The 27144-nt window shown below is 33.5% G+C and overlaps 2 protein-coding genes across 2 annotated transcripts in view; one reads left to right on the top strand and one right to left on the bottom strand.

The window, feature by feature from the left end:
• LOC149420641 (neo-calmodulin-like) overlaps window positions 1-21979 on the bottom strand; it is a 346944-nt gene extending 324965 nt beyond the window's left edge. Inside the window, exon 1 of the mRNA XM_089636859.1 lies at window positions 21886-21979. Coding sequence (XP_089492985.1) covers window positions 21886-21924 — 39 coding nt within the window. The 5' untranslated portion in view covers window positions 21925-21979. The remainder of the gene's footprint in view (window positions 1-21885) is intronic.
• On the top strand, window positions 6314-11181 carry LOC149420642 (uncharacterized). Its single transcript, XM_089636305.1, has 5 exons — window positions 6314-6444; window positions 6622-6818; window positions 7007-7737; window positions 8521-8703; window positions 11014-11181. Exons 1-5 carry the CDS (start codon window positions 6314-6316, stop codon window positions 11179-11181), a joined length of 1410 nt encoding a protein of 469 aa, XP_089492431.1.
• Window positions 21980-27144: the final 5165 nt, after the last annotated feature.

Raw genomic sequence — 27144 nt, 5'->3', positions numbered from 1 at the left:
ACAATAACTCATGGGTTTTCCGAGCCCCAGATGCGACAATTTTGCTTGTTGACGAAGCCACTGAGGTGGAAATGGGCCTCATCACTCAAGATGATTTGCAATTGATTCACTCAAGTGAATTTTTATAATTTCAATGCGTTGTTGAAGCGTGTATTGTTCCATTTCTATTAATGGCGTAGTTTTTACTTGTCAAATGTCAAAAAATGACAGCTTCAAAAGTAACATCTAGCGAAATAGTGGGCTATCCATAATAACATCTCTTATTGGAAAACCATGTATAATTTTTATTTAATACTATTAGATACTGTCTAGCCAGGAAGTATTGTTATTATTCAGGCTTGATCTCTCTTGGCTGGTGATGCAAGACTTGGTGTCCAATATTTATTTAGAGTAATCTGTGTTCTGTCAAATGGTCAGTTGAAGTGCATTGTTTAGCATTGTTGCTGTTGCAGAAGCGCCCACACTTCCATGGTTGATTTCCAACGTATTTTCACAATGCGAACCATCAGCGGGACTTTGAAATATACAACTTTTCCTTGACCATGGCCCTGCAAAAAAACTCAATACATTTTCACGATGATGTTGTCTCTCACCCTGCCTTAAAAACTCGGCGATATTTGGATGCGGTGCGATACAGACCAGCGAGCATGTGATCAATGAACGTTCTGTGTTTGATGAGGTATGCTAGTATATTTTAGTAGATCAAGAAAAAAAAGGCAACAGTACTTAAAAATGTACTAGTACGTAATAAAGGTTACTACATATACTTCTCACACCGAAGCATTACTTGCATGTAGCATTTTTCAAATTGGTTTTCGACTTCTGAAAAGAAAATTCCAATTAAATGTTGCAAGACGGTGTTAGGTGGTGAAAAATATTCCTGCGTGAAATTAGTCACATCCAAAAAACTTTTAATTTTCAAAATTGGAACTGACTGTAGGAACAATTCAAAAACTCAAAACAACATATTATTCACTTCGTGTCCCTTTTTCACTAAAAACAATAAGTATGCATAAGCAAGAAAAAATGCTGATTCTCAGTGACGCGACATTTCGTTATCACCACTGTCAAAAGGGTAATCGTACTATGCACCAGTACACACCATCCTAAATGTGTGTTTCATGGGTCAACTCTAATATTTCACGACCTTCAGCAACTTTATATTAATTGTGGAAAATTTTAACTTTTTTAAACGGGTTTCTTCATGTATTTTAGTTTACAAAATCAAGTGAAATGTTCAACGAAAGGAGGGCCTTATTTTTCAGAAAACTTTTATCACGTTTCTACTGATAAGGTTTGTGTTTCATTCGATGTATTTTATATCTCTTTCAACGTTCATTTTAACTGTTCTTACGAAGTTAATGATTATTATCTAGGGTATTTAAGAGCTTTCGAGGTGATGTAAACTCCAAGGTTTAAAGTAGGTACTGACCATTTTAGTAAGCATCGAGAATATGTGTTGAAAAGGAAGTAAGTTTGTACATGATGTTTATATCAAATGAAACCCTTCCGGCTACTAGCCAAGTGCCTTCCCATTAATTAGGCTGTCGACTGCATTATTATCTTCCTGTTTGAGCGGAAGTTTGAGTTGTTGGGTTTCGGAATCAAACTGATATATGAATATGGATTTTGGTGAGCTCCTTCCGGAAACAACGCTGGATGTAAACGATTTTTTAAATTTTTAATCTGGTGGGGACTTTTGGAGTTTTTCTGGCCCACATTTAGAATCACAATAATCGCCGCCAGAAACGGATGGATTTGTCCTACTTTACTGTGCGTTAAATGGTATTTGCTATACGCTCGCTGTTCGCGCCACTCGCAGTGGTAAATCGTTAAAATAAAAGGTTCACAAGGGAGTAACCAATCGAGACCAATAGAACAAGAAACCGTAAGTAAACAATTTCCTGTTTATAGTGGAGTCAACCTCACGCATTACAATTCTTCTTATGCAATCATACCCAATCGCATTTCTGTTTCTTGAATAATTACATATACTCGTCGAGTATTTACTCGACAATTGATTAAAAATCATGTTATTTTTACAAAATAACCTTAAAAAGAAATAAAGAGATATTAAATATTTACACTTGTTGTATAATTGTAATATCGTCGAAGCGCTACAATAACGCGGTAATTTACCACACATTTTACGGGATTTTTTTTACGCGAAAAATATTGAAAAATAATTTAATTTATTGATTTTGCGGATTGTTAGTTTTTCGATATATTGCGATTTTGCCTCAAAATCGGGTTATCTTTTGAATCCTAAACCTTTCGACTTCAAGAAAGGCTTTTCAGATTTTCGGTGTCCCAATGTTACACTAGAAAATCGCTTGTCTTAAAATTGAAACTTGCCAAAAAGGGCAAATCTACGAAGTTCTTGTGAAACTGACCTTGGCCTTTTTAGAAACGAGCCACGGAATTAGTTGCTAGGTTAGGACATTGGCCACTAACCGTTCAATTTCAAAAACATATAATTACAACATTATTTTATTTGGGTATTATTCAAATGTTTTTAATACATTTATCCTTAGATTTTCACTAAAAATCGTTCCTGAAGTTTTGTTTATACCCACGACACGATAGTAAATTTGAAAAATGACTTTATACACTTCGTTTTAAAGCTGCAGTAACTTTTTGGAAACACTCAAAAAGAACATAGGCGGTACGATTTTACGGTGACTTGATAAATGATGGATCGGGAATTATTATTAATATTTTATCATTCCATGGGGAAATGATGGATTAGTGTTGGCTAAGATTTTAGTGTTTGAAATAACAAACGATAAAAATTAATACCATAATATAGATTTTTTCTGAAACTCATTTTATTCCATGACGTAAAATATTGTTTCTTAAATTATCCATTTTTAAAAAAGTGGGTTATTTTTGATTTGGTGAAAGCCAACAATATGTAGATGAGAAATGCTATTTCAAAAAAATTTCACCTTCTATTTGAGATTTTCACTACCAAAAGTATTATCATGGTTTTTTGGGTTTGCGCTACCAACCTGTGCAAATGTTTCGAACAGCCTAATTGCAGATGTGTAATCAAAGGTAGTTGTGAAGTGTGTGCTTACATATTATGTAGATGCGATATGGTGTTGCGAGCTCCAATCCTATAAGGGCGGGTATTTCAGTATAATAATGTTGAATTGGTTTTCGGCGTTTAGTTTTGGTGTAGCCAAATAATTACCGCATATCAAAACCTATTAAACTTATTTTATAAGCAATAATTATTAGCCTGAAACACTCATCCACATTGAAAAATCTCCTGATAAAAGATACATGACGCCAACGGGACTTGAACCCGTGTCCTTTCGATTTCCAGTCGACAGCTCTGACCACTGAGCTATGGCTGCTTATCTCTTATCCGCGAAATAATTCAATATTTATTAGTGTTTCATTCAACAATTACTGCTTGTTACATTTTTTCACCTGAAAATAACCAACTTTATTTTATATGAGAAAAGCATTGTAAGTGCTACTTCTCTCACTAGATGGCGTCGAGACAAATTGTCTACATTTTTTGGTGAAGATACTAGAACTTGTCAAATATTAATTATTATTTTTTTGGTAAACTAATGTTAAACTTGATGAGTGTTTCAGGCTAATAATTATTGCTTATAAAAATAATTGTTACCCTTTGTGCTATGCATAAAAAATCTTGTCTTAAACATTAGTTTACCAAAAAAATAATAATACCTATTAAACTTAGTCACCTTGTTTTTACTAATGTTTTTTGTGATTTTTTTGTGAACGTTTCCCTCCGTAATTAAGGTATTATCACTGGTTTCTTACCATCTAAAATAAAAATTAATTTAAAATTACATTATTAAAGGCATTTTAACTATACAGGGGGTTTGGAGGTAAAGTGAGCTAACTTTGGGATGTGATTCTACATGATGGTTGAAGTAAAAAAGATAAATAACTTTTTTGAATTTCCAATATTTATTTGCCCATAGAAAAAAATTCAACTTTTTATTTTAAAAACTAGCTTAAAACATTTGAATTTCTCCAAAAAGTTATTTTTCTGTTTTACTTCTAAAATCATGTAGACTTACCCACCGAAGGTAGAGCACTCTACCATCGGACATCCTGTATTTTCATATTGACCAATACATTTTCCATAACGATTTAAAATGTGCTACTATTGATTTTTCTCCCAAACGAAATGTTCGTTTTTTTTCATGAACGTAGCGTTATGACATCTTATATCATATATCACAATGGCCACCGTTGATGACAGCCTTAGCGTTTAATACGTCATAATGACGTCATAGCCTGTTGGGACCGTTTCGGATTGAGCGATTTTAGAAAGTTTTTAAAATAATTAATTTTGAACGAAAATATTAAAACTTTGTAATTTTTGTACAATGATCAGGATCGAAAAATAAACTTTAAGGACGGGTTGTTTCGGAGAATTTCAAAAATTCGTAAAATTTCAACGTTCATTTTCGGGTTCTGTGAAAGTCCTATTCAAGTTTTATTATTATATCATCATAGACTAGTTGCTTGACAGAACTGAAATAAAAACAGACTTGAAAAAATCTTTCACAGAACTTGAAAATGAACGTAGAAATTTGATGAGTTGTTAAAATTCTCCGAAACAACTCGTCCTAAATCGTCCTCGAATTCTGACAATACGCCTCTGTATTCTTTAAACACACAGTGAAGTGATTTATGACTTTGAAATGTTTTATCTCGGAATTAAAAGGAGCGCATGGATTATTTTTTTTAAATTATTTTTTGTTGTGTTTGCTATTGCCTTTGAACAGTTTTATTTTATTTTGTTTATGACTCTTTATTTTTTTGTTTAAGGTTAAGGGGTTTAATTTATTTAAATGCAAAAGTTTATCAGTGCTTAAAAATGCTTAATTTTTTGCAATAATTTCGGTGTCGTGGAGTGATGTTGCGTAATAAATACTGAAAACTTGTATCATAGGCATTGTGTGGGGCTATGACATTGAATATTTATTATGAAACTAAGCTCGCAAAGTTCAAGAGTTGGCAATTAAAAATAATCCCTTCATAAAGTTTTTAAAATATGGGCTACAAAAGTTTTTTGTTACATGAAAGAAACACTGTTTTACACACATGGTAAAAGTTATCGTACTAAAGTAACTTTTTATAGTACAAGTAACATATTGTTGGTGTTGATGGGTAAGTTCGGATTTATTTTTCAAATTAAATAAATTATAAACAACTAACTAACCGTCACGCCATTTCTCCGCAGATGTAAGCAGAGAGGAAGGATCGCCAAACAACTCGGACTTGGCACACACTCCTTGGCTCATTCACATACGTACATCGTTACATAATACTCTTCTATTATTTTGACTCTTTATATTTCCCGACTCAAGTATTTGGTTCACTTGATCGTGCCATGTATTCCTTGGACGTCCCCGACTTCTACGTGCCCAAACCATCTTTAAAAAAGTCCTGGTGAAAGAACATAATTCAGAACCGATGCTTTGCTTGAAATGGCTTTGGCCGTGTTTTATGACCAAATCTGATTGGCCAATTACATTCTCAACTTCCTCCTCCCCATCTTCTTTACCTCCCTCACTACCTTCAGCCTCACAACGTACCGTACGCTAGGAAGCGGATGGGACAATAATATGGAAATATGTATTAGTTTGGCGATGGAAGTATTATCGCACTATAACTGAAAGAGTTTTTATAAACTTTAACACGCGAGAATAAACTTGTAATTTAAGGAGAAAAACAATGACAGTGTTAATAATTAATTAAGTCATATTTGACGCAACAGTTCCGTGTCAAATTTCACCTACACGCAATGCTTAAAAATTCATGTAATATTATGTGGGCTAAAACCATAGAATAAAAAATAACATTAGAAACACCACATGGGCGTGTTTTGCGGTCCAAAAGTATTATGTAAGTAATATGCATAATAATACAGAACTGTGTTCCACCACCATGTCAAGAGAGCGCATGCTAATAGGCCACTTGCAAGGATTTTCTAATGACTTGGAAAAAAATGAGTGGATAGATTTCTCTACTAAGATTACGAAAATGTTACTCAAAAAATTTTGAAATGTATAGTTTTTTTTAAATAAAATAAATAAATCTGTTATTTTTGGCTTGTGACGTCACCACTTGAAAATGTTCCGTCTCCAATATTATTGAATTAATTTTTGTAAAATTCCACACTGATTATTTTTTTTATATGGCAACACCTTGATTTCCGGCGACTTGTGAATTTGAATATTGACACTTGTTTGGGGTTTGGCTGTTTGTATTGTAGTCCGCTAACTTTGTTGAGAAATTAAGCATATATTATTTGGAAATGATTGAAGTAGGTTTTGTTCAGGGTCAGTCTGACAATTTGCCGAACATAGATTCATTTATGATGGCTACTTTTCTAAGTAATAATATGAATTTCATTGGAAGCGAAATTAGAAATGTCAAAACAAAAAGGTTAGTATTTTTTCTGTATCTTCTAATATACGAATATTATGTTATATATTTTGACAACATTTAATATGTACTTATATATTATGTTTCCATCAATTATTATTATTAAGACAATTGTTAACATTCAGTTATATGCAACTGTCTTTTGTTTTCAACGTGTTATTATTATATATTTTAAAGGTCTGCACGTGAAAGTTATGGTGATAATGCTATCGGGTATGTGCAGGTAAAAAGAGAAGGTCCTATCTGCACAGTGAAAGCAAAAATAACCCCCGAGCACCGTGTCCGCCAAAAAGCATACTCTGTTGTACTTTTGTGTGATGAGATGGAAGATGAAATACAAGTCTTAGAATGTCAAGACTGTGCAGCTTCTAGAGGTTAGTTGAACTGTATGTCGCTATATTGTAAAATATGTTTCTCTCCTCTAACCTCTACACTCTTCTACCCTATGGAGATGTGGGGAAGAGCAAACTCTTGTGTGATGTAACAAACACAGAATCATTGCGAGGGTCTCTGCCAGCTACCTGTTGACAAATAATTTATATTTGGAACATTTTGCTTTCAGGTGGCTGTAAACATGCACTGGCATTTCTAACATGGCTCCATAGGAGAAGTGAAGAACCAGCGTCGACATCTGTCGACTGTTATTGGAGAAAATCAAAGTTATCGTGTGTCGGAACCTCCCAAAAGTTCATTCTGGCATCCCAAGTTGGCAAGAACGCAGTAAAAAGCGTGGAAAAAGGTAATGGAGATTTCCTGGCAGCAGTACTCCAAAGGAGTCTTAAGGAGGGGCTTCGATGCCAACTGACTCAACTTTACATGGATCCGAAGCCCACTGACTGTTTGTCCATGCACAGGATGATTTCTGCTTTTAAGAAAACACGAAACCTGCACAATACAAGTGCTACAGATTTCATCAATTTTATTACATGTGATCTAAATATTCCTCCAAATATCTTCGAGGAAGTTTTTTCATTAACAAGAAAGCAGGCTAACTGCCCGTTATGGTACGAAATGCGATATGGCAGAATTACTGCATCCAAACTATACGAGGCAGCTAACTGCAAAACATTGGATGGAACATTGACTGAAGTCATCTTAGGGGCAGCCAAGATTCCAGACACAAAGGCTATGCAACGAGGTCGGCTTTTAGAACCTTTGGTGTTAAAGGTACTAGCAAACCAACTGGGACACAAATATAAAGAATGTGGTTTCAAAATCAGTTGCAAATTACCAATTATCGGTGGCTCCCCGGATGCAGTCACTGATGATTATATTGTTGAGGTCAAGTGTCCAGTCCATAGACATATGAATATTAGTAGACCTGCCCTAAGTGATTAAAAGCGTATTATCCCCACTCCCCATACCGGTTCCATTGAGCCGGCTGGGCTCGCGTATGGCCTCAAGTGATATTTGAAAACGTGACGTCATCATTCTTGTGCGAACTATGGTCCAGGCATCATCGGTTCATTTTACGAAATAACACGGCAAAATGTTTACTTGTACTATGAAAACTGGTAAAAATAGATGCGAAAAAAGAGAATAAACCCAATTGTCGTATTACATTCCATATATAAGCATTATTTTATTTTATTTTAAGCATATTCACATCGTATAATATGAACCAGTTGTTACTATCACATCGAGAAACGTCTGGACGCGAAACACAAAGCTGGTTGGTTGCTGGGAAGTAAATTATGAACATTTATAAAAGTGTCTTAACTAAATACTCTGAACTAACTATGACTCTGAATATAGAAGCTGCCTTACTTTGCCGAATTTGGACTTCGCAAATTTGTTCATAACGTGGCGAGTAATTTGCGCTCCCATGTAAAAATGTCTATTCATTCAAAGCAGATTTTACTTTTAAGAAGTAAATGGTGATATTATAATGCGAGATGCCTATTTACTGTCAGATTGATTTATTGACGAATCACAGTCATCTTCACTCCCTTCGTTCTTCAACAGTTGATTTTACCCCTCGCCTTTATCTTCTCGTCTATTAATTCCTATGTCTGTGGTCCAGTCAAACATAGTACAATGAAAAATTACTTTTTTGAGGGTGTTGTTGCCAGAAAGTATTATGCACAAATGCAAATACAAATGTTTGTACTGAACAAATTCAAGGGAGTGTTTTGTGTTGCTGAACCCAACTTTGAATCATCTGGCAAAATAAATGTTTTCCACATCGATTACGATGAAGAATTCTGTGTCGAAGCTATTAATAAAGCCATGCTGTTTTGGTCCAGAGCTATATTTCCTGTACTTAAAAAAAATGTATAGGTATACATTATTTGAAATAAATCACGTATTTACTGCACTACACTCGCTTCTTTATTCATAATAATACATGATTATATTGATTATGTACAATAGCATCATATTATTTTCATCCCATCCACCATAGTATAATATGTATTTGTATAAAGTGACAGAAAAACAAAAACAAAAAGTTTACATAAGACATATTTTTACATTTATACCTAGTATTTATTTGATAATACGTACACATGTTATTGTATTATCGCATAGATTTTTTTTGTATTTATTATTGGAAGTAAGAAAATGATTACAAAGTGGAAATTCTAACACAAATAGAAATGTATTAAAAAGTGGAACATGATCACTTTGCTACAACACAACTGTATTTATATAAACTTGATGTAAAAGTAAGGCGTAATGAATGAATAGCAATCAATCCACTCTCAGTAAAATATTGGAAGCATTATTATAGTCAGTACTTGCACTGACTGGTAACGCTGGCCGCTAGATGGCGCTAGTGTAGCATGTTGCATTTCTTCGGGACAATACAAACCTAATGGCGGGCTTTAATATTCTTTTTACGTGTGAGCATAAGAACAGTAAGGTCGTATGTAGGTTACTAAATATTTTATTTTCGACTTATATAATTTATTAACGTAAAATAAAGAAAACATTTCAAATAACATGCATTAAAAAAAACCAACCCACAGAAGTCACGGGGCTAGGAGGCGCTAGTATAGCATAATCAGAATGTATGGTAAATGTAAGAAGTTGAAGGTGTTATACATAAATTATTCTACAGTATTTGATATTATCCCTTTTGGTGGCTTCATTGCCTATAAACTCTAAGTAAAAGCTCCAACATATGTTTTTATAAAAAACACATACTGGCGCTATAATTACATAATATTATACACTTTAGACTTATTCTATATACATTACATGAAGGATAAACAAAATTACACTGGTACATATTATGAATATTTATATTCAAGTTAAAGTTTATATGATAATGAAGCGCACATAACATTTTAAACTAAACATTAGCGTAGAGCACAAAACACTAAAAGACTAATAATATTAATAAGACTAATATGATCAAATTATTGGTTTTTGTAGATTTATGAGTCCACATGCAATCATAACAATATGGTCAACTTGTTGAGTCAAATGGAAGTCTATACAAGAATGTGGCTTTAGAATATTATACTCTCTGAGCCGGCTTATTACACGTTCAACGTGTATACGCAGGGCTGCTATTTGCTTGGATAACTTCACCTCTCTTTTAGTGCTATTTACACCTGTAACAACACTTGGTGGACGCACAAGTTGACAATGTTTGCCTTCTAAAATAGTAGCTAGTTGCTTAAAACCTCTATCTGCCATTACCGACATGCCTTCAGACAAGTTGTCCAAGAAGCCGCACTTTTCCACAATCATCATATCTGTAGTACGTCCACCAAAGCCCTTTGAAATGAAGTTAATAAAGCCATCAGGAGTGATTGATATTAGGTACTTGAGTGTATTGCATTTTTTATATTCTGACCAAGTTAGTGCCTGCTGCAGTGGATTTGATGGCTTCTCTATCTGAATTTCAAAACAGTCTATGATTGATACGACATGTTTGTATCTTGCTCTGAATGGAATTGGTAGTAAGGCTTCTATTGCTTCTGACTTAGGCCAAAATACCAGTTCTGCAAGATGACGAGATAACTTCGGTAAACTTTGCTTAAAGATTCTTGAAGCTTGAGCCTCAGAAAGGCCAAATTCATCACCTAAAATGCTGAAACTAGAGTTTAATTTAATTTTTTTTAAAACGATTAAAACATTTAAAATGTTTATATTTTCAAGGAGTGCTAGGGTTTTAACAATCCAATAAAAATCTTTAAGGATTCCTAAATACAGCTTTGGTTTGTTTTCAATATGCTGCAGAGTTAATTTCAATGACAGACTTTTGAAATCACTATTTGAACTACTATCAACGTACGAATCTGACGTAGCTTGTTGGGAGTATTCTGAACCAGATGCCGATTCCGAGGCAGAACTGTCTGGCTGAAGAGTGACATGCTTTAGTTGTACATTCTTGGTATTTTTATTATGCTTCACAGGAGAAGTACTTACGTCACGAGTAGTTAAACACTCGATTGGACCCCTACTGTGTTCTTTTCCTGTATTTGTCAATTTACTTTTGAATTTCTTTTTCAAATTGCATTGAATGGCTTTCGAATCAGTTGCGTTCTCAACTATCAACATGTGAAAGTTTTCTTCGGAGCTTGATGTATCTTGTGGTCCATCCACATGTTGTTGAAGTATTTGGAGTCCAGAGCATTGAGGCTTCTCGAGAGGAAACGACACTTCCAGTTCAACGTAGTCTTGAGGTTGATTGATGATCTGTTGTGGCACAGACTCATCCACATCAGACAGGCAAGGAGACATTGGCTCGAGACTTGCAACAAACACTTCACCGCCTTTAGATGAGCTTGGATGCTGATCCACCACATTGAGTAGATCTCGCCCATCAGCTCCAATTTGACATTCAAATTTATGAGGAATGGTTCCTTTTTTTAAAAGCACCCTTTTACTTAGATGTTGGGGCCATTTCCGAGCATCCACGCTTAACTGAAAATAAAAATACAACTTATCAAGAGACATTGTATTTATTCAATACAAACTTAACAATGCAAATATAATAAGTATCTTCATTTGAGAATAGCCTGCAAAAGTGTAACAATATTGTAATGTGTGTAGGCTTGTTGTCACTAGGTAATAGACCCACCTACTCAACCTACTGTACTGTACAGCAAACTATTCGTGAAGCATGCAACAAAGAAAAATATGTATTTTTTAAATATTGTGTTCAAACAATAATATTGTAAAAAATATACTTACATTAAAATGATCTTCACAGACATATCGTACGGTTTTATTTGACAGTTCACCCAATTGACTGGACCTATGAATTGCAATACACCATTGTTTTCTAATTGCTGAAATTCGCGGTACAACGAAAAATCTTTTTTCCTTAGTAGTCGCCGAAGTATTTGGGCACAAAGGAACCATACAATATTTATAATTATTTTTACGATCTCGGATCCTACGGTTACTACACGAATCCATGTTTAATTAAATAACAAAACAGTAACAAAACGCAGCGTTAGAATTGGAAGTACTTCGTTTTGACATGACAGATATTATTCAGAAGTGACAGATGTTATGATGTGAAAATCGTACAGATTATCCTTCCGTGGCGGCTGTCTTAGAAGTATAATGGTGATGGTCCTGATTTTAACAAAATCAAATTTAATAATATATTATTATGAGTTTATGAGTACAAGAATAATTTAAATCGCAACATTTGGATAGTATCAAACAAGAGGTACAATATCAAGTTATATGTTATATAACTAGAATGTGCAGCTGTTAAAAATAGTCTCATTGCAAAAACAAAAACCAACCTTGGTACATATAGAATATATAGGTACTTCGACCAACTAAATATATTTTATGAGAACCTTCTTTATACTTGTTTATATATTTCATATTGTTGATAAACCTTCCCCTTTAATTCATTTAATTTTATGTACATTAGGTTTTATTGTAAAATATTTGGATTAAGTGACTGAACATTATAATCGTATATATTCATCAATCCTATAATATTGTGTATAAGTATATTTATATTATATGTCATCTCATTTAATATGGCAGACTGAGATTGCAATATCCTCCCAGTACTGCTGGAATAAAACTTTAAATAAATTAATAAGGATTAATGATCAATAAGAAGGTTCAAGGAAAAAAATATTTATGAGATGTAATATTTTTGGTATGCCTCGTTATTCTCCTCTGCCATTCGTGTGAAATGCGTCGTTTTTTTTTTAAATGTTTTTGGGCTATGTAATTATTTTGTTTTCGCACCCATAAATTATGTTCCGTCTTTCCGGTTTATGAAAAAATGGTCCGATTTTTCGGATTAAAATTTTCAAAAAATCGCCATGGTTTCAAAAATACGATTAAAAAAAAAAAAAAAATACAGAATGTCTTAGAATATTTGCCTAAACCGGAAAATAAAATAAAAAAATGGGATGCAAGAGGCCTATTGGGCTAGAAGCTAAAGATACTAAGTTAGTGGAAACATTGGTTTCCATTCAAATATAAGAATATCAAATAAATTTTAACACTGCTTTGCCACTAGTTTTCTAATAAATAATGTAATATCAAAGACAAGGAGGAAAAAAACCAACTTTACAAAGTGCAGTATTTTTAGTATTGTCCTCTTAGTCCAAAACCGCATCTTCTCAAAGCCTAACTTTCTAATAAAACTGTTTTTATCTGAAGTGACGTGACAGAAAAGCGTGAATATTTTCTGAAACTGTTTGGACTTAATTAGAACCATATTGTACAGCGCCCTTAAGGAGATTTTTACATATGGTCACACATTGTACACGAACCTTTTTTTTTGTGGTGTTCTGTAATCAATGTTTTCTTAATCTTTCAAATTGATATAACTACTTGGGAAGCTGGTTAACATTTAGTTACCCTTGGTCTTTTGAGAGCACGTGTAAATTTTCCTGGTTCTCATAGTAGACTCAATATTATATACCCTGAGGGTCACTTAATATGTACACTGCAGAGGCTGTCTTAATAGGGTGACGACGTTTCGATTAAATGTTGCAATTTTCAATCTCCTAGGTATACCAAACTGTCAGACAGGGACATGTAATTAGTTTGTCTGAGGGAATGCAGGAACCTATGTTTGTAGGAGATCCATATAAACGCGTGAAGGTTCCAAATTACCCAATTATTATTTGTTTAGAATTTACGGCACTAGTGCCATTTACATACAAAAGTAAAGTAAACAGTAAAGAGAGAAGCAATAACATAAACCTGTAATGTAATGACCTCATTAAAATAAGTGACGTTAAAATGTCTTATTAGTGCAGCTTTAAACTTCACTAGGGGCATTTTAAGAGTATCTGCGATTTTACCATAAAAGTTCCCAAGTGTGTGCAATCTATTTATAACTGAGTTATATCTTGAGACTGCTATAATTGTCACAATAATACATACTAGAGGACCTTGATCTAATGGTAGGTACATGAAATTGAATCAACGTTAATATATCAGTGCTATCCAACTGATAATTTATAATTATGTATAAAAATATAAGATCAAACATTTTTCATAAATCACTTAACTTAAGCAATTTCAAAGAATGTAATAAGAAACATAATCTATTGTTTCTAAAGTAATTCCAATCCTAAAATTAATACACCTCAAAATTTTGCGTTGGACTCTTTCAATGGTATTAATGGGATTATTGAAGAAAGGTGACCAAATTGTTGAGTTGTATTCTAAAATACTTTTAACGATAGATGTGAACAGAATTTTGAATGTGTTGATATTTTTAAAATCTTTGGAAATTCTTACTTTAAAACATAACATTTTCATAGCCCTAGATAGAAGTTATGTGAGATACAAAGCAGAGTTTCTGATCCTATATCAAGTATTTCGATTACAGAGATTAAGTCAACATTACACAGTGAATAATTATACATTATTGGGTGTTTGATTTTGTGGAACCTCATAACTTGGCATAGATATGATTAAATCTACTTGAATTTCTAGTGATCTTATTTATTCTATGGTTAAAACAAAGATGGCGTTATAGCGTCACTTTTAGGAAACTGTCAAGTAGGTACTCAAACAAACCCTGATCATGTTTCACGGTAAGGTGTGACCAAACATAGTATTATCGGATACTGTATTTCCACAGCTTGGGGAAGAATATTTCTCTTTTCACACAATATTACCATTTTTTCAGGGGTTTCATATAAAACAGTCTTCAAACTACAACATGGCATAGAAATATTTGTTAATTTGGGCATTTTCAATTCTAAAAACTATATTTGTTTGTACATTTAATGTTTTTGTTTCGAAAAAATCCTACGCATTTTGAAAAACAAATTACGTATTAGCTTCAAGATTTTTAATCAGTCTTATGAATTTGTAAATAATCGTTTTAGCCGTCTCTGTAAAGTTTTCATTTTGTGGTTTGAAGAGTTTTACCAAACCGTTTGTGCATAAACTTTTTTTTTTAAATTAGGAATAATACAATTAGTCCAAAGAAACGTCACTATATCACTGATAATTTTCTTTCATGCTTTTTTCAGGCTGGTATGTACCATAATTATGAAAAAATGGGAATAAGAAAATAAACACGACGATTTCAGACTTTAAAAATTAATCTTTATTGAAACATTAAAAAGGCCACCATTTTGAAGCAGAAACCGAACGAATAATCAAATTTACATAGAAGAGGAATCCAAAACGGTCGAGTGAAAACTTGAATTTGCTATGCTTAGTCAATCAATTCTAGTTGCATCAGATTCAAGATTCAAGATGAGGCAAGATAAATTTTGGCTAGATACATTGTTAGAAATTAAAAAAAATATATTTTTATAAAAATTATGTAATTACAAAAAACTCACAACGATAAGCTCCGGCGTCATGAAACTTCTTTCAATCACCACATAACTTTTCCCTTGTGACAAGACCTATGGTTGTTTCTTATTCTATGAATACGATACATTTTAATATGATTGAATCAAATAACGGGTGTCACGACATAGTTTTGTGACGGCTCTTTCTCTCTGTCCACCTTTTAGAGAAGACAGCGTTTAGGTTGACTGGTCTGTACTTTAACTTAATCTATTTAATTATTTTTCAACAATTTTTCTACCTTTCCTCCGAATTTCTGTCAATACAATACAATACTAGTTAATGTTCAATTCAATTGCTTTCAGACTGAATGCTTTAGAAGTAAAAACACTGAGGAGTATTTGTGTTAACCATGTATAATCGTGTGAGAAATGTGGAGATCCGCAAAGAATGCTAGATGAAATTGTAATGCGTAAGATTATGAAAAAGACGCTCAAATGGTTTGGGCATGTAGAGCGAATGAACGAAGAAAGGAGTGTAAGCAGAATATATTACGCTAAATGTCAATGGCAGAAGAAATCCACCAGAATCAGTGATGTATAAATGTGAATTAAGCAAGAAGTGTGTGACAAGACCGAATTGTTTGGCGTTCCATCCGTTCTGCCTACAGGTGATGTATAATTATTGAGTTCAATTCATTTCAACCGTGAATTTTAAAACGAAAATGTTAAAATAAATTTTGGAAAAATATTAAAGTTTCAAAGAGATTTACCGATGCAAATATCCCATTACTTACCGAGAAGCTTCAGTCCTTTTTAGGTACATAAAATATAAGACATGGAAATAATATTACAAACGGTTTGACCTCGTTTTACATAATTTTCGCTTTGCAGTTTTTCGTTATTTGAACGATAGATCCTTAACAGTTTTTTTTTTTTTTATAGCCATAAACTGTGAGAATTATTGCTAAAAAAATGTTTTTATCTTCTTATTTCTTTTATCTAACTTTTTTTTACATATTCGAATAAGTCAGTATCATTTACGCATGTAAATAACCTCGAAGCGGAGGGGTTGCATAACCTTACAAGATAAATTATTTTTTTAGTGAAGAATAACGAATTGTGTATTTTTTTAAAAATATAGGCTCTTTTAAAAAAGATTGTCTGTATATTTGCGAATACAAAGATTCCAGATTTTTTTTTCTCATTGATAAAGCAAATTGGTAGTTTTCATTTTTTAATAATTACTGGTATAACTGGCTTTACACGCTAATTTTTATTAGATTTTTGGAAATAGCCAGTTTTATATTTTGAAAAGTGATATTTGTGTTCAATCTCAACCGATTTTTTTTATATTTAAAATTAAAGTACCAATTACTTCTACTAGTGCAAGATACCATTCAGGTTTAGAAAAAGGCAAATACTCTTATGATGAAATTGAACTAATTCTAAACCTCTCTCATTTGGAAGTCCGTCGGGAAAGAAATGACCTCAATTGCTTCTTAAAAATTATAAATGGTATTATTGATTCACCTACTCTACTGCAACTCATTCCCTTCAATATCCCCTCGCAAAAACTCAGAAATAATGAACTGCTCTTCCTCAACCATCATTCGACAAATTATGGATATTATTCACCATTGTCCAGAATGTGTAGACTGGTCAACTCAAGTCAAAACCTTAACTTTTTTGGGATTAGTCTGAATGATTTTTGCCAGTCGCTAAACAAGTGACCGAATATTATAAGTGTTTTGTGGTCCTGACCCACGGCGTATTCTTGACTTGATTCAACTTGTCACTTTATTTTCTTATATTATATCTACCATATATTATGTCTTTGCTTTCATGTACCTTTGTCTACTCCTGTATTTTTCATTTACTTTATTCGTGTTATTATTTTGTAATTTGGACGATGTCCGTTGATAAATAAATAAATAAATATCTGAATAACCAGGTACTACCCCACCTTCCACTTTCCCATCTCCTTCCCCTCCCCACTATCTTCAGCCTCACAACATACCCCGATTGAGGATGCCATAGTCTCAGTGACTTCAGACGGTTGGGAGCAATTGGGACTATTGTGCGGTATTCACATTGAAAAAAGAGGACTTCAAAATCAAAACGTTAACATCCTCAAAATTTATTTCTGCTGCATAAAGTAGCTAAACATCCTCTACAACTTATTCTATGACTTCTCAGTCATTTTCTCAGTGAATTTTATTTTTATATTTTTCTCGCCACACAAAAGCCCTTGATGGACTTCTATATTTCACAATCAAAACGATGCGGGTTGTTTGAAATAGCTTTATCTGGGTTGAGCATCTAGGTTTATCTGCTACTCAGTTACTTCCCAACCACTTCTCCTCCCCCTACCCCCTTTCTCTTCTACCACAGAATCCCCAATTAAGGTTACCAAGGTAAAGAGCAAGAATCTCTCTTGGAATACCAAAATACAGAATGAAAACGTTGCATGAAATCACTTCAGTTCCATGAAATTGAGATGACGTTGATTAACTAGATCTGATTAACCATAGCCTTAGGCATAACCTTTCTCTTTGCATCTCCTTTTCCTCAATTATTTACCTCCACTTCACAACAATTCTTAACATTTTATATAATGTTATGTGTATACCGCACAGGAGTCCTAACTGCTCCCAATGGTCTGGAGCAAGTGAAACTACGACATCCTCAATCAGGGTATTTTGAGAGGCTGAAGGTAGCGGGGAAGTGGGTGAATCAGATTTAGTAACCAAACACGGCTAGAGCCATTTCAAGCATCGTTTTGATTCTGAATGCTTTTTTTTCATTAGGGCGATACTGAAAGCATCTACCGCTCTTCAACTATTTTAATGAATAAATTGTGAAATAACCAAAATTACAATTTGAAAAAATCTTACATTCGAACCCTTGAATTCTGGATTCTTAGCCAAGGATAACCACTCAATCACGGAGTCCGTCAACAAACTAAAGCATTTATAGCATCACACAAGAATCCCGTAACCCTAAACCACTGTGACTCCTTTATTGTACACGTTCACATTAAAAGAGTCACCCAATAATGTCCATTTTATTACGAATCGTAAACCACCTTACGAAACAGTGGGTAGGTATTGTTCTGGACAATTATATGTATTATTTTTATGAAAGTGCTACACTGAACCGTGGCGTCAGTTGAAAGTGTCGAGAAAGAGCTTTTGACGCGAAAGCTTTTAGGGCCGGTAGTGACGGCAGAGGCCCAAAGTGCCTACTTTTTCATGTAGCAACTTTCCCATCTGCACTACCATGATTAAATTCTAGACAGTAAATTGTATTGACGATATTTTTTCTGATAAAAGTCGTAAAGAAATAATGTGCCTTTGACATCGGTCGTTCATGTGATATTTTTAAGGGTTACGCTATCGGAGTGAGTTGGTAAAATAAAAATAATTAATAAATACTGATAAGTACTACATACTGATGATTACTTACAGAACTACTACTTCTTAAAGGATTAAGTAAGCGAATCGTTTTGTCTGAAGAACAATAATGCTTTGAATTTTAACCCAATGACGTGATTTTCCATAACAAAATATTGCGGCAGCTTTGGCAGATTATATTGTTATCTCTAAAAATAATTCTTGCAATTGTATTATTAATAAAGTCCAAAACTTTTTAATAATGATTATAACAAAAATCGGTTAAATACCGAACTGGAGTTAGTCTTATTTGTGGGGGTGAATTTTAATTTGAAATCTTTTTAAGACGTGCAATGCTATTGAGTTCGCTTTCAAATATAATGCAAAAGATACAGAATCTCAAACCTTGACAAAGTTTTATTCCAACGTAGAGAAAATTATTTTCTTAAAGCATGATACCGTGAAAAAAAATTACAGTGTAAAAACTGATGTGATGATCTCCTAATGTCTGGTATCAATAAAAATGTATTGTATTTAATGTGTTTTTAACGAGATTAAAGTGAGTTTTTCGATATCTCTAACACTTACGAAGTTAAGGGCTTTCAAAGTTGTTAAAATCGCACGCTTTTCGGCTTACCGCAAATATCAACGTTTTGATAGCTTATGTCTACGATATAATTCGGTATTTTCAAAAAATTTCGAAAAGTTCTGTAGTCAACATGCTCTAATTAATATGATGCATTTGTTGTAGGAGACAGCCTCATTAAAAAAAAAATAGAAAGATTAGTACGTGCAGCAGCTGGTCCAGTTTCTTCACAACTTAGGATTCTTGCTGTAGAGTCTCCATGTCCATCGAACATCACAGCACTGCTGCCAAGGTCTGGTATGAATGTGAGGGTATTGAGTCAGCTCTTTATTAGCAGCATACGCATACCTGGACGTGCTGGCACTATTGGTGGACACGGTGGGCTCTCTCGCTGCAGGAGCTGCATCAGTTTCTTCACCACCTAAGATTCTTGCTGCAGATTCTCCATCTTCTTTATTCGTGTCACCTGTTCCTGTTCTTCATTTTACTTAACTTAACTTCACTTTATTTTTGTAATATTTATATATTTTTGTAATACCTGCATCAACTGTAAAGCGCCCTTGAGGTGATATCTCACAAAAGCGGCGCTATACAAACTGTCCAATAAATTAATATTTAATTAATTACACAACTAACGCGAGTTCAACGAGTTATTCCGGGCTGAACTATGCAATGTTGAGAACCTTACAGTGACAGCGAACCTCCAAAAGATGATACCAGAATAGTGAGGCTTCACCCGGAGAGAAAACTTTCTAAGAAAGGCGAAAACTTTCTCTTATTTTAATTCAAATAACGGCACGCCCCTGGGGTGTGGCTCTTCATGTTTTCTCCTAGCCCTGATGGTGTAGGGGTCAATGTATTTTTCACCTTTGAACTATTTAATTTATAAGTAAAAAAAAAGATCAAGTGATTTATCCAAGTCTAGGAATTTGTTCAGATTTATTTTGGTTTCAACAAAATGACAGTACAAAATTATACAGTCAAATTAACAAGTCTCTCAAAATTTTACCAGTTGACTTTTGCAGCTCAAAAATAACTGAACAACGAAGTTGATTCAAATGGTTAATAAGTTCATAACGCAACATCAAAGCTTGAAAGAAATTACAGATTGATCCATTTACGCATCTGGACAACGTATAATGGACAACATCTAGACAACGTATGAAATCATCTATTTTCTTTGAAATGTCCTAATATTCCTAAGCGTTTCATACGTGGAACCGATGTGTATTTATTTACATTTAAGCCTGTGACAGACCACGCTATAAGCGAGCTATATTTTTGCGGCTTGACCTATTTCAGCGTATCGTTTGCCATACATTCCCATTGGTAGTGTATGGCGGGCGATATGCTGAAATAAACCAAGCCATGATGCGGGTGGCGTAATGTGTCGCCTACCTTAACGAAAGGTTACAAATTTCCACACCGTAGTATCATACCTGGAATTGAGAGGTAACAAAATCTTATTCCGAAGTAGTGCATGAAAGATATTCGCACAATTCGAAAATGAGTATTGCTGATTTATTAAAAATCTCTTCAAATTGTTGGTAATCCAGTTAAAAACGGGACTTCAGGCCACTTCCTGATAAAAGTTTAGAAAATTCGTAATTACATCGGAACACGTGTTCAAGCACCTGCGTTTGTCTTAATAATATATAATAACGAAATGCAAAAATGATGCGATTTTTATGAACACTTTTTTTTTAAATAAAGAAAAACGTTTCCGGGTTACGAATAACCTGACAATATTTGAAAATCTCTCATCACCAAGGTAAGCGAAAAATGATGCTTGTGTTGTGATGGATGACTTAACCAACCAAAGAATTGAACACACTACGCCTGGGTGGGAGCCAAACGCGATGTCAGCACATTAAAACATTGATAATTTACTAAAAAAATATCAGGATGCGTATCGATTCATTCGTTGATGGCCTGCAATCCCGTTTTTAACCGGATTAAGAAAAAATTTAATTTTAAGTTAATATTTTAACAATATTTTTGATCAGTAGATTTTCTCCGTGCAGAAAATGTGGGTGCAACGATGTTAGTTATGAAGGTGTGATAGATGGGTGTGACGCTTGCCTAACTGGTAGACAGATCGGGTCTGATACTTACAACAGGTAGGTACCTACCCAGTTACGCCCATCTTAAATCAAGTCTATAAAATAAATTTCATTGGTTTTAAAGAAATAAAAAAACTTGTGAGTTTGCAAGACCTCACCAAAAAAGATAAATTATTAAGTAACAACGATAAACAAAAAAAATGAAAAAAAAAAAATAACACGTTATTTAATTCGTTGAGCCAATCCGTCGCTTTTCATCACAACGAATTATTATTTATCTTAGTGATTTTGAAAAAAAAAACTTATTTTATATATTAGGATAGGTTTAAGAAGAGTACATACTTAACTTAAGTACCTACCGGTCTCAATAATAGGTAGGTTTAGTATCTTACTCAGTAAATATTTTTACATTTAACGAATATTCATAATTGATCATTAAAAGTTTGTTAAACTCATTTGACATGATTTGAATTCGTAATCCGCTTAAATTCGTTAAAAAAACCTTATGTTGAATAGGACATATTTTTCTTTGCGTTATTAATCCAATGTATGCTCGTACTTGTTGTGAAGAAAATATCATACGCCAATGCTAAAGAAAAACATTGCCAGAAACCGGCATTATCCGAAGTTTTCAAACTCGTAATAAATCACAGTTTAAATATAAACAGAAAATTTAGATTATTTTGTTATTGACTTACCCTCCTCATGACGCGAAGGGAAAAGGAAGACGTCTTCATGGCTGCCGTTGTGGGTCCTTAAAATTGGCACAAGGATTCCTCAATTAACAGTTTTATGGGTGTGGATGAAGAAACGAATCCTCCCTTTATAAAAAAACTGTCAGTACACGTCTACTCCGCGCGGTGTCCCGACTGAGACTAAATACAATTCACAATAATTCTGAATGCGAAGAGCGACGTGTTGCGGCGTCACCGAAGCTGGAAAGGGATGGGAAATAAGGTTTTTCCATCCATCCCCCATAAGAGTAAGTTCGTTTAAGAGGGATGAAGTTAACATGATAAAGTGTTGATGTCTCGCTCTTGGATTCGACGCCCGGAGTGGAGAAACTTGTTGCAGAGGGGTGGTGGGTGGATGGGTTGAGAAATGTGCGTTTGTTCTATCTATGGGGCTGTCCCTTGTCAACACAATATTGTGTCTGGATGAATTGATTGATTTTTCTCAGTTAATAGAACGTTAATTCCGTGTATTTTGATTAAAAAGTTATGATGAAGAACTAGGGAAGAACTGAAATTGGTCGAATGCAGTTAAAACCAAATCGATCGGCGTGTTGTCTTAAGGCGATGCCATGCGTAGTAATGCAAAATCATGCATTTTTGGTTTGAAAATTTGGTCGCCTAGAAATAGGTCAGATGCTTGAATTAAATACTGCGAGTAGAATACATCTTGGCCTTTGAAATAATCAAGTATTTTTTAGATAAGTCTTTTTATAAGCCCAGAAAGAAATAATGTATAAGGCCTATGAAAACTGCTTTAAAGTTCAAAATCTCCTACTTATTGTATAATTTTATTTTATTGTATAATGTGGCAAATTAAGTTATTTATAAAATGATCGAAAAAAAAATATTTATGCCTGAACATCCACAAAATAAAATAAAAGGCACCTTTTGGCCATGTTTTTTTTCTTGCATAAATCAAAACAGGCGGATGGTGTTAAGCGGGAATTTAAACCTTATCGCCATCTACGTAAGGGTTGTTATTGATAACGACTCAATTTAAAATATTACGCGACGTAGTGCATCGCCTTAAAACGAAGTATGTTTAAATAAAAGTATGCACAGGTATACGCTTTTTTGTGCAGTCGGGGGTTAGTTTAGATTATTTTTTTTTTAAATTAACCTTCCACAGGAGGTTTTGAGGAAAATAATTTCCCGAAGATATGGCCTCTCCCGATATGGCACGCGACGCAGCTGAACACACCTCACCCAATGAGCCCGGGCAACCCTGCTATATCACCAAACGTAGCGAACCACTAGGGGTCTATGGCAAAGTTGTTGGTTATCCAATAAATGGTTCTCGGGTGGCAATACCCAAACCCGCCTCCCCAATTATAGTGTTGATCTGTGCAAATAATTTGGTTTAATTTTTCTCTTTTTTTATTGCTCAGATGACTTAACTGTTTAGTTATCGATTGATTAAAGCGTGATTAGCAAGCGCAATATTTTTAAGCTATTTTTTCGAATCAAGCAAGAAAATTTGCACAACTTGGAAGGAGGATTTTCTTTTTCATTTAAAATCTTCAGTTATGTCCAAGGGGTGGAGAGGTTGTTTAACAAATCACATTTTATCGAGAAAACTCACACTTAGATAGGAATAGGACTAGATCCTACAAATCATACGGAGGCAGTACAGCGGGTAGGTGAAGTGGGAGGGTTAGGTGGGAGCTTATGGGAATGGAGGGAAAACCGTCGCTAGGCAACCAGAGGACGCCTGGAAATAGCCACTCGCAAGGGAGATCGACACACCTCTTATAATGATTGAATAGTGGATACTTATTTATTGTGGTCACACAGTCTTCCAAGCTACTTACCTCCTTGCAAGAGTCTTGGAATTCTTCTTTATTCCTTCTGAGGATATCACAATAATAAACTAGCCTATCTAAAGAATATACGGTTGACATTTGACAACACATTAAACGATTACATATTCAACTTAATTATTAAACACCAACCCAAACATTTTATTTTTTTAAAGGGGGTAGCTAATAAACTAACCAATAAGTTGTAGGCATACAGGATAGACCTCCACGCAAATCTGTCCAGATACGCACCAAAACCTCCTAGATTACAAGGCCGGGACACTGAATCAAATCAGCTTCCTAACTTGAATTGTATTCTTCAAAAATGTATTTTTATTTACTTGTAACTGCGTATTATACCAAAACCTCCTAGATCACAAGGCCGGGACACTGAATCAAATCAGCCTCCTAATTTGTATGGGAATCTCCAAAAATGTTTTTTTTTAATAAGAAAAAACATTTTAAGATATTTTAAAATAGCATACAATTTAGGAAGCTGCTTTGAATGAGTGTCTCGGCCTTGTGATCTAGGAGGTTTTGTACGCACTCCTTACTGCATGCATTTATAAAAATGTGTATAAAGTATTTTTGAAATTAATTTTATTCATAGTACAATAAATTTACAAATACTACGCTTCTCTTTTAATAAAAGCTTGCGTAGACAGGCGGAAACTACGTATTAAAAATAGATGTTAATTAACGGTAAAGAATGTTACTTGAAAATTTTTATTAAAAAAGTAGGTACTTTTAAATGTGTACGGGATAAAATAAAAATAAGGGAGCTCTGTGAAAAGTTTTAAATATGTAAAAGCCCTAGGGGCGTTAAATAAATAAACAATAAAAATGCTAAAAAAATGTATGAAGTTGAAATATAATACACATGTAAGAACTGGTGCTTGAAAAGTATCAAGAATTCATAATGTTAGAATTTTATGAGGTATAATAAACATGTGTATTTCTGTGTGATTTTTTTATTTTTATTTTAGGTTAATCTTTTTATTTATTTCAAAAAAGATATATGTTTTTGAAATAAATTAACGATTGAAACCTTAAATTTTAATGCTTTATTTTAAGACAATATAAGTGAATCGCTAAAGAAAATTTGAAATCGAAAAATCTTAAAAAGAATCGATAGCATATAGGAATTGAACCCAAGACCTCAGAAATCCCCGGAAAGCTGAGGTCGTGGGTTCAATTTCTAGATGCAATCGAATATTTTTAAGTGTCTAATATTCGTTTGAGAGTCGATAATTGTGTCTTCAGTCAGTATTTCTAATTGCATTTAAGATTTTTTTATTTATTAGAAAAAATACAATTACAGAATAATAAATCTTTGACTGTCCAACTGGGAAGTTTTCCCGTTTTAGAACAATCAAATTGATAGGTTTAATTCATATGAAGTAGTTAATGTAACACAATTACATAACAATAAATTCAATATTTGCATAAAGTACTTTTTTTTAGAATTGTTAGTATATTTTATTTTTCTAATGTACCTATAATAAAAATATGCAAGGTTTGTCTCATGGTATTTGGTTACTCTGACTATTCACGTGACCTGACGAAGAACGGTACAATTTAAAAGTGTATTTGTATAATAACCATTAGGTGTTTTTTTGATAGAACAGATTCAGTAATCTAAGACAAATTTCAGACAAATAAATATTATTATTTACAAGCTTGTCCAATTCACGATCATAGGAGTGAGCCGTGACTTTTCCGATTACAGAGTTTCTCGGGACAAAAAGTTATTTTGCGTTATGGTGATTGCTAGAAAGTTTAAAGTCTCGGCTTTCATTCCGAAAAAGTAGAAAAATCTCCAGACAGTTCTGTATGCGAAGCGTAAAAGGGTTTGGGTCAAATAGACGTAATTTGATTTATGTTTTCAAAGTCGTCTTTTATTAAGAACCCGCAATCCGAATTTCTTTTGACATGTAACTTACTTTCCCTGAAAACTTTAATTTCTAAAGCCCTCAAAAAAATTGTCGTTTTGAAGATTATCTATATTCAGATGCCGAGTTGAAAAGGTAAATATTGATCGAAAAAAATCACTACGAATGCTACGAATATTATAAAAAACACATCTTGTTATGTTATTAGACAAATTATAGGTATGAAAAAAAATCATAGTGTTTCTTCAAATTCTACTTTTTTATTATTTATTGAGTAAGTTTATACAACATTTGAATATAAACTAACGTAAACAAGATAATATTTCATTTTGTAACTTTAAATATTTTTACAATTAACATAAAAATTTTTTTAAATACATTCATTCTTCAGACTTTTAGGCATTTCATCATACATCTTTAGTCCTTTGTACATAAGGCAGTTCTGTGATTTTGATTTCTTCATATGTGGCAATCTAATTCTATTTACATGTCTGGTTTCGTAATTATGAACATCTCCATTAAAAACAATTTCATCCTTAAAATATTTTGGCATTTGGTTATTCATGACTTTATGCACAAAAATTAACACATTAAAATACAGTCTCTTTTTTATTGGAATCCAATTTAGCTGCTCTCTCATTTGATAAATACTTGCGTATTTGCCTTTTCCCAGTATACATCTCTTAGCTCTATTCTGTATAGCATCTAGTTTATTCAAATTTCCTTCATTGACCAAATATAACATAGTAGAGCAATAATCTATTATTATAACTCAAATATCGAGGCAATTTTGCTCAATTTTTAATAAGTCGTGTGTAAATAAATATTTTGACAACGATAATCTTTTTTTTTACATAAGCACGCTCCCTCTATCATTGGTATTTACTCTCTCTACTTTTTAACCATTTTCTTCTACTTTTTAAACGCTTATAACGGAGTTTTAAAGGTGGTTATATATTTTTTACCCAATAAATAGTTCTGACCCTAAAATAAAACCAGAATCTTAACGACGTAAGTGAAGCAGCCGTGCACAAAATAATACGACGCGCGGCCCTGTGTATTGGACAGTCCCAAAGTTTGATCTTGCCATATCAAATGTCTAAATATGCGACGCGCCGCCCTGGTATATTTGACAGACCCAAGGTTGAACTTGTCCTATCAAATATGTAAAATAAATTTGTAATCTTGACGACACAAGTGATGAAGTCATGTAAAAAAATATTCAGATCGCGGCCCACCGTAATAGACGGACCTACGGTCGACTTTGCCCTAGCAGGCCTAGAAAATCGATCTTTCCGTGGGGTTTATTTTATTGATGTATGATTAACGTTATACTAAAATCTCAAATGTTTTTCGAGAGAAGTTTCGACAAATTATCAATTCAAGGTCTAGAAAAATAAAATATGGTGATAACCGCTAATTTAATAGTTAAAAAACGTTTTATAAAATTTTCAAACCGTTTTAAAAAATATTTTATTGGCTCGATCCTGTCTTTATTAATCTTAAATGTAAATAACTTTCATCCATAGGGA

This window comes from Hesperophylax consimilis, chromosome 10 (genome assembly GCF_061612785.1).
Source record: "Hesperophylax consimilis isolate HC1 chromosome 10, BYU_Hcon_1.0, whole genome shotgun sequence".
NCBI classification, from domain to species: domain Eukaryota; kingdom Metazoa; phylum Arthropoda; class Insecta; order Trichoptera; family Limnephilidae; genus Hesperophylax; species Hesperophylax consimilis.
This window is presented reverse-complemented; position numbering and strand designations above follow the sequence as displayed.

What these genes read in the sequence shown, in the direction of transcription:
- LOC149420642 (XM_089636305.1), top strand. Translation starts at nt 6,314, where the DNA reads ATGATTGAAGTAGGTTTTGTTCAGGGTCAGTCTGACAATTTGCCGAAC. An exon ending in AGACTGTGCAGCTTCTAGAG is followed by an intron (nt 6,819 to 7,006) that starts GTTAGTTGAACT and finishes TTTTGCTTTCAG; the next exon opens with GTGGCTGTAAACATGCACTG. An exon ending in TTGTTGAGGTCAAGTGTCCA is followed by an intron (nt 7,738 to 8,520) that starts GTCCATAGACAT and finishes GTTGCCAGAAAG; the next exon opens with TATTATGCACAAATGCAAAT.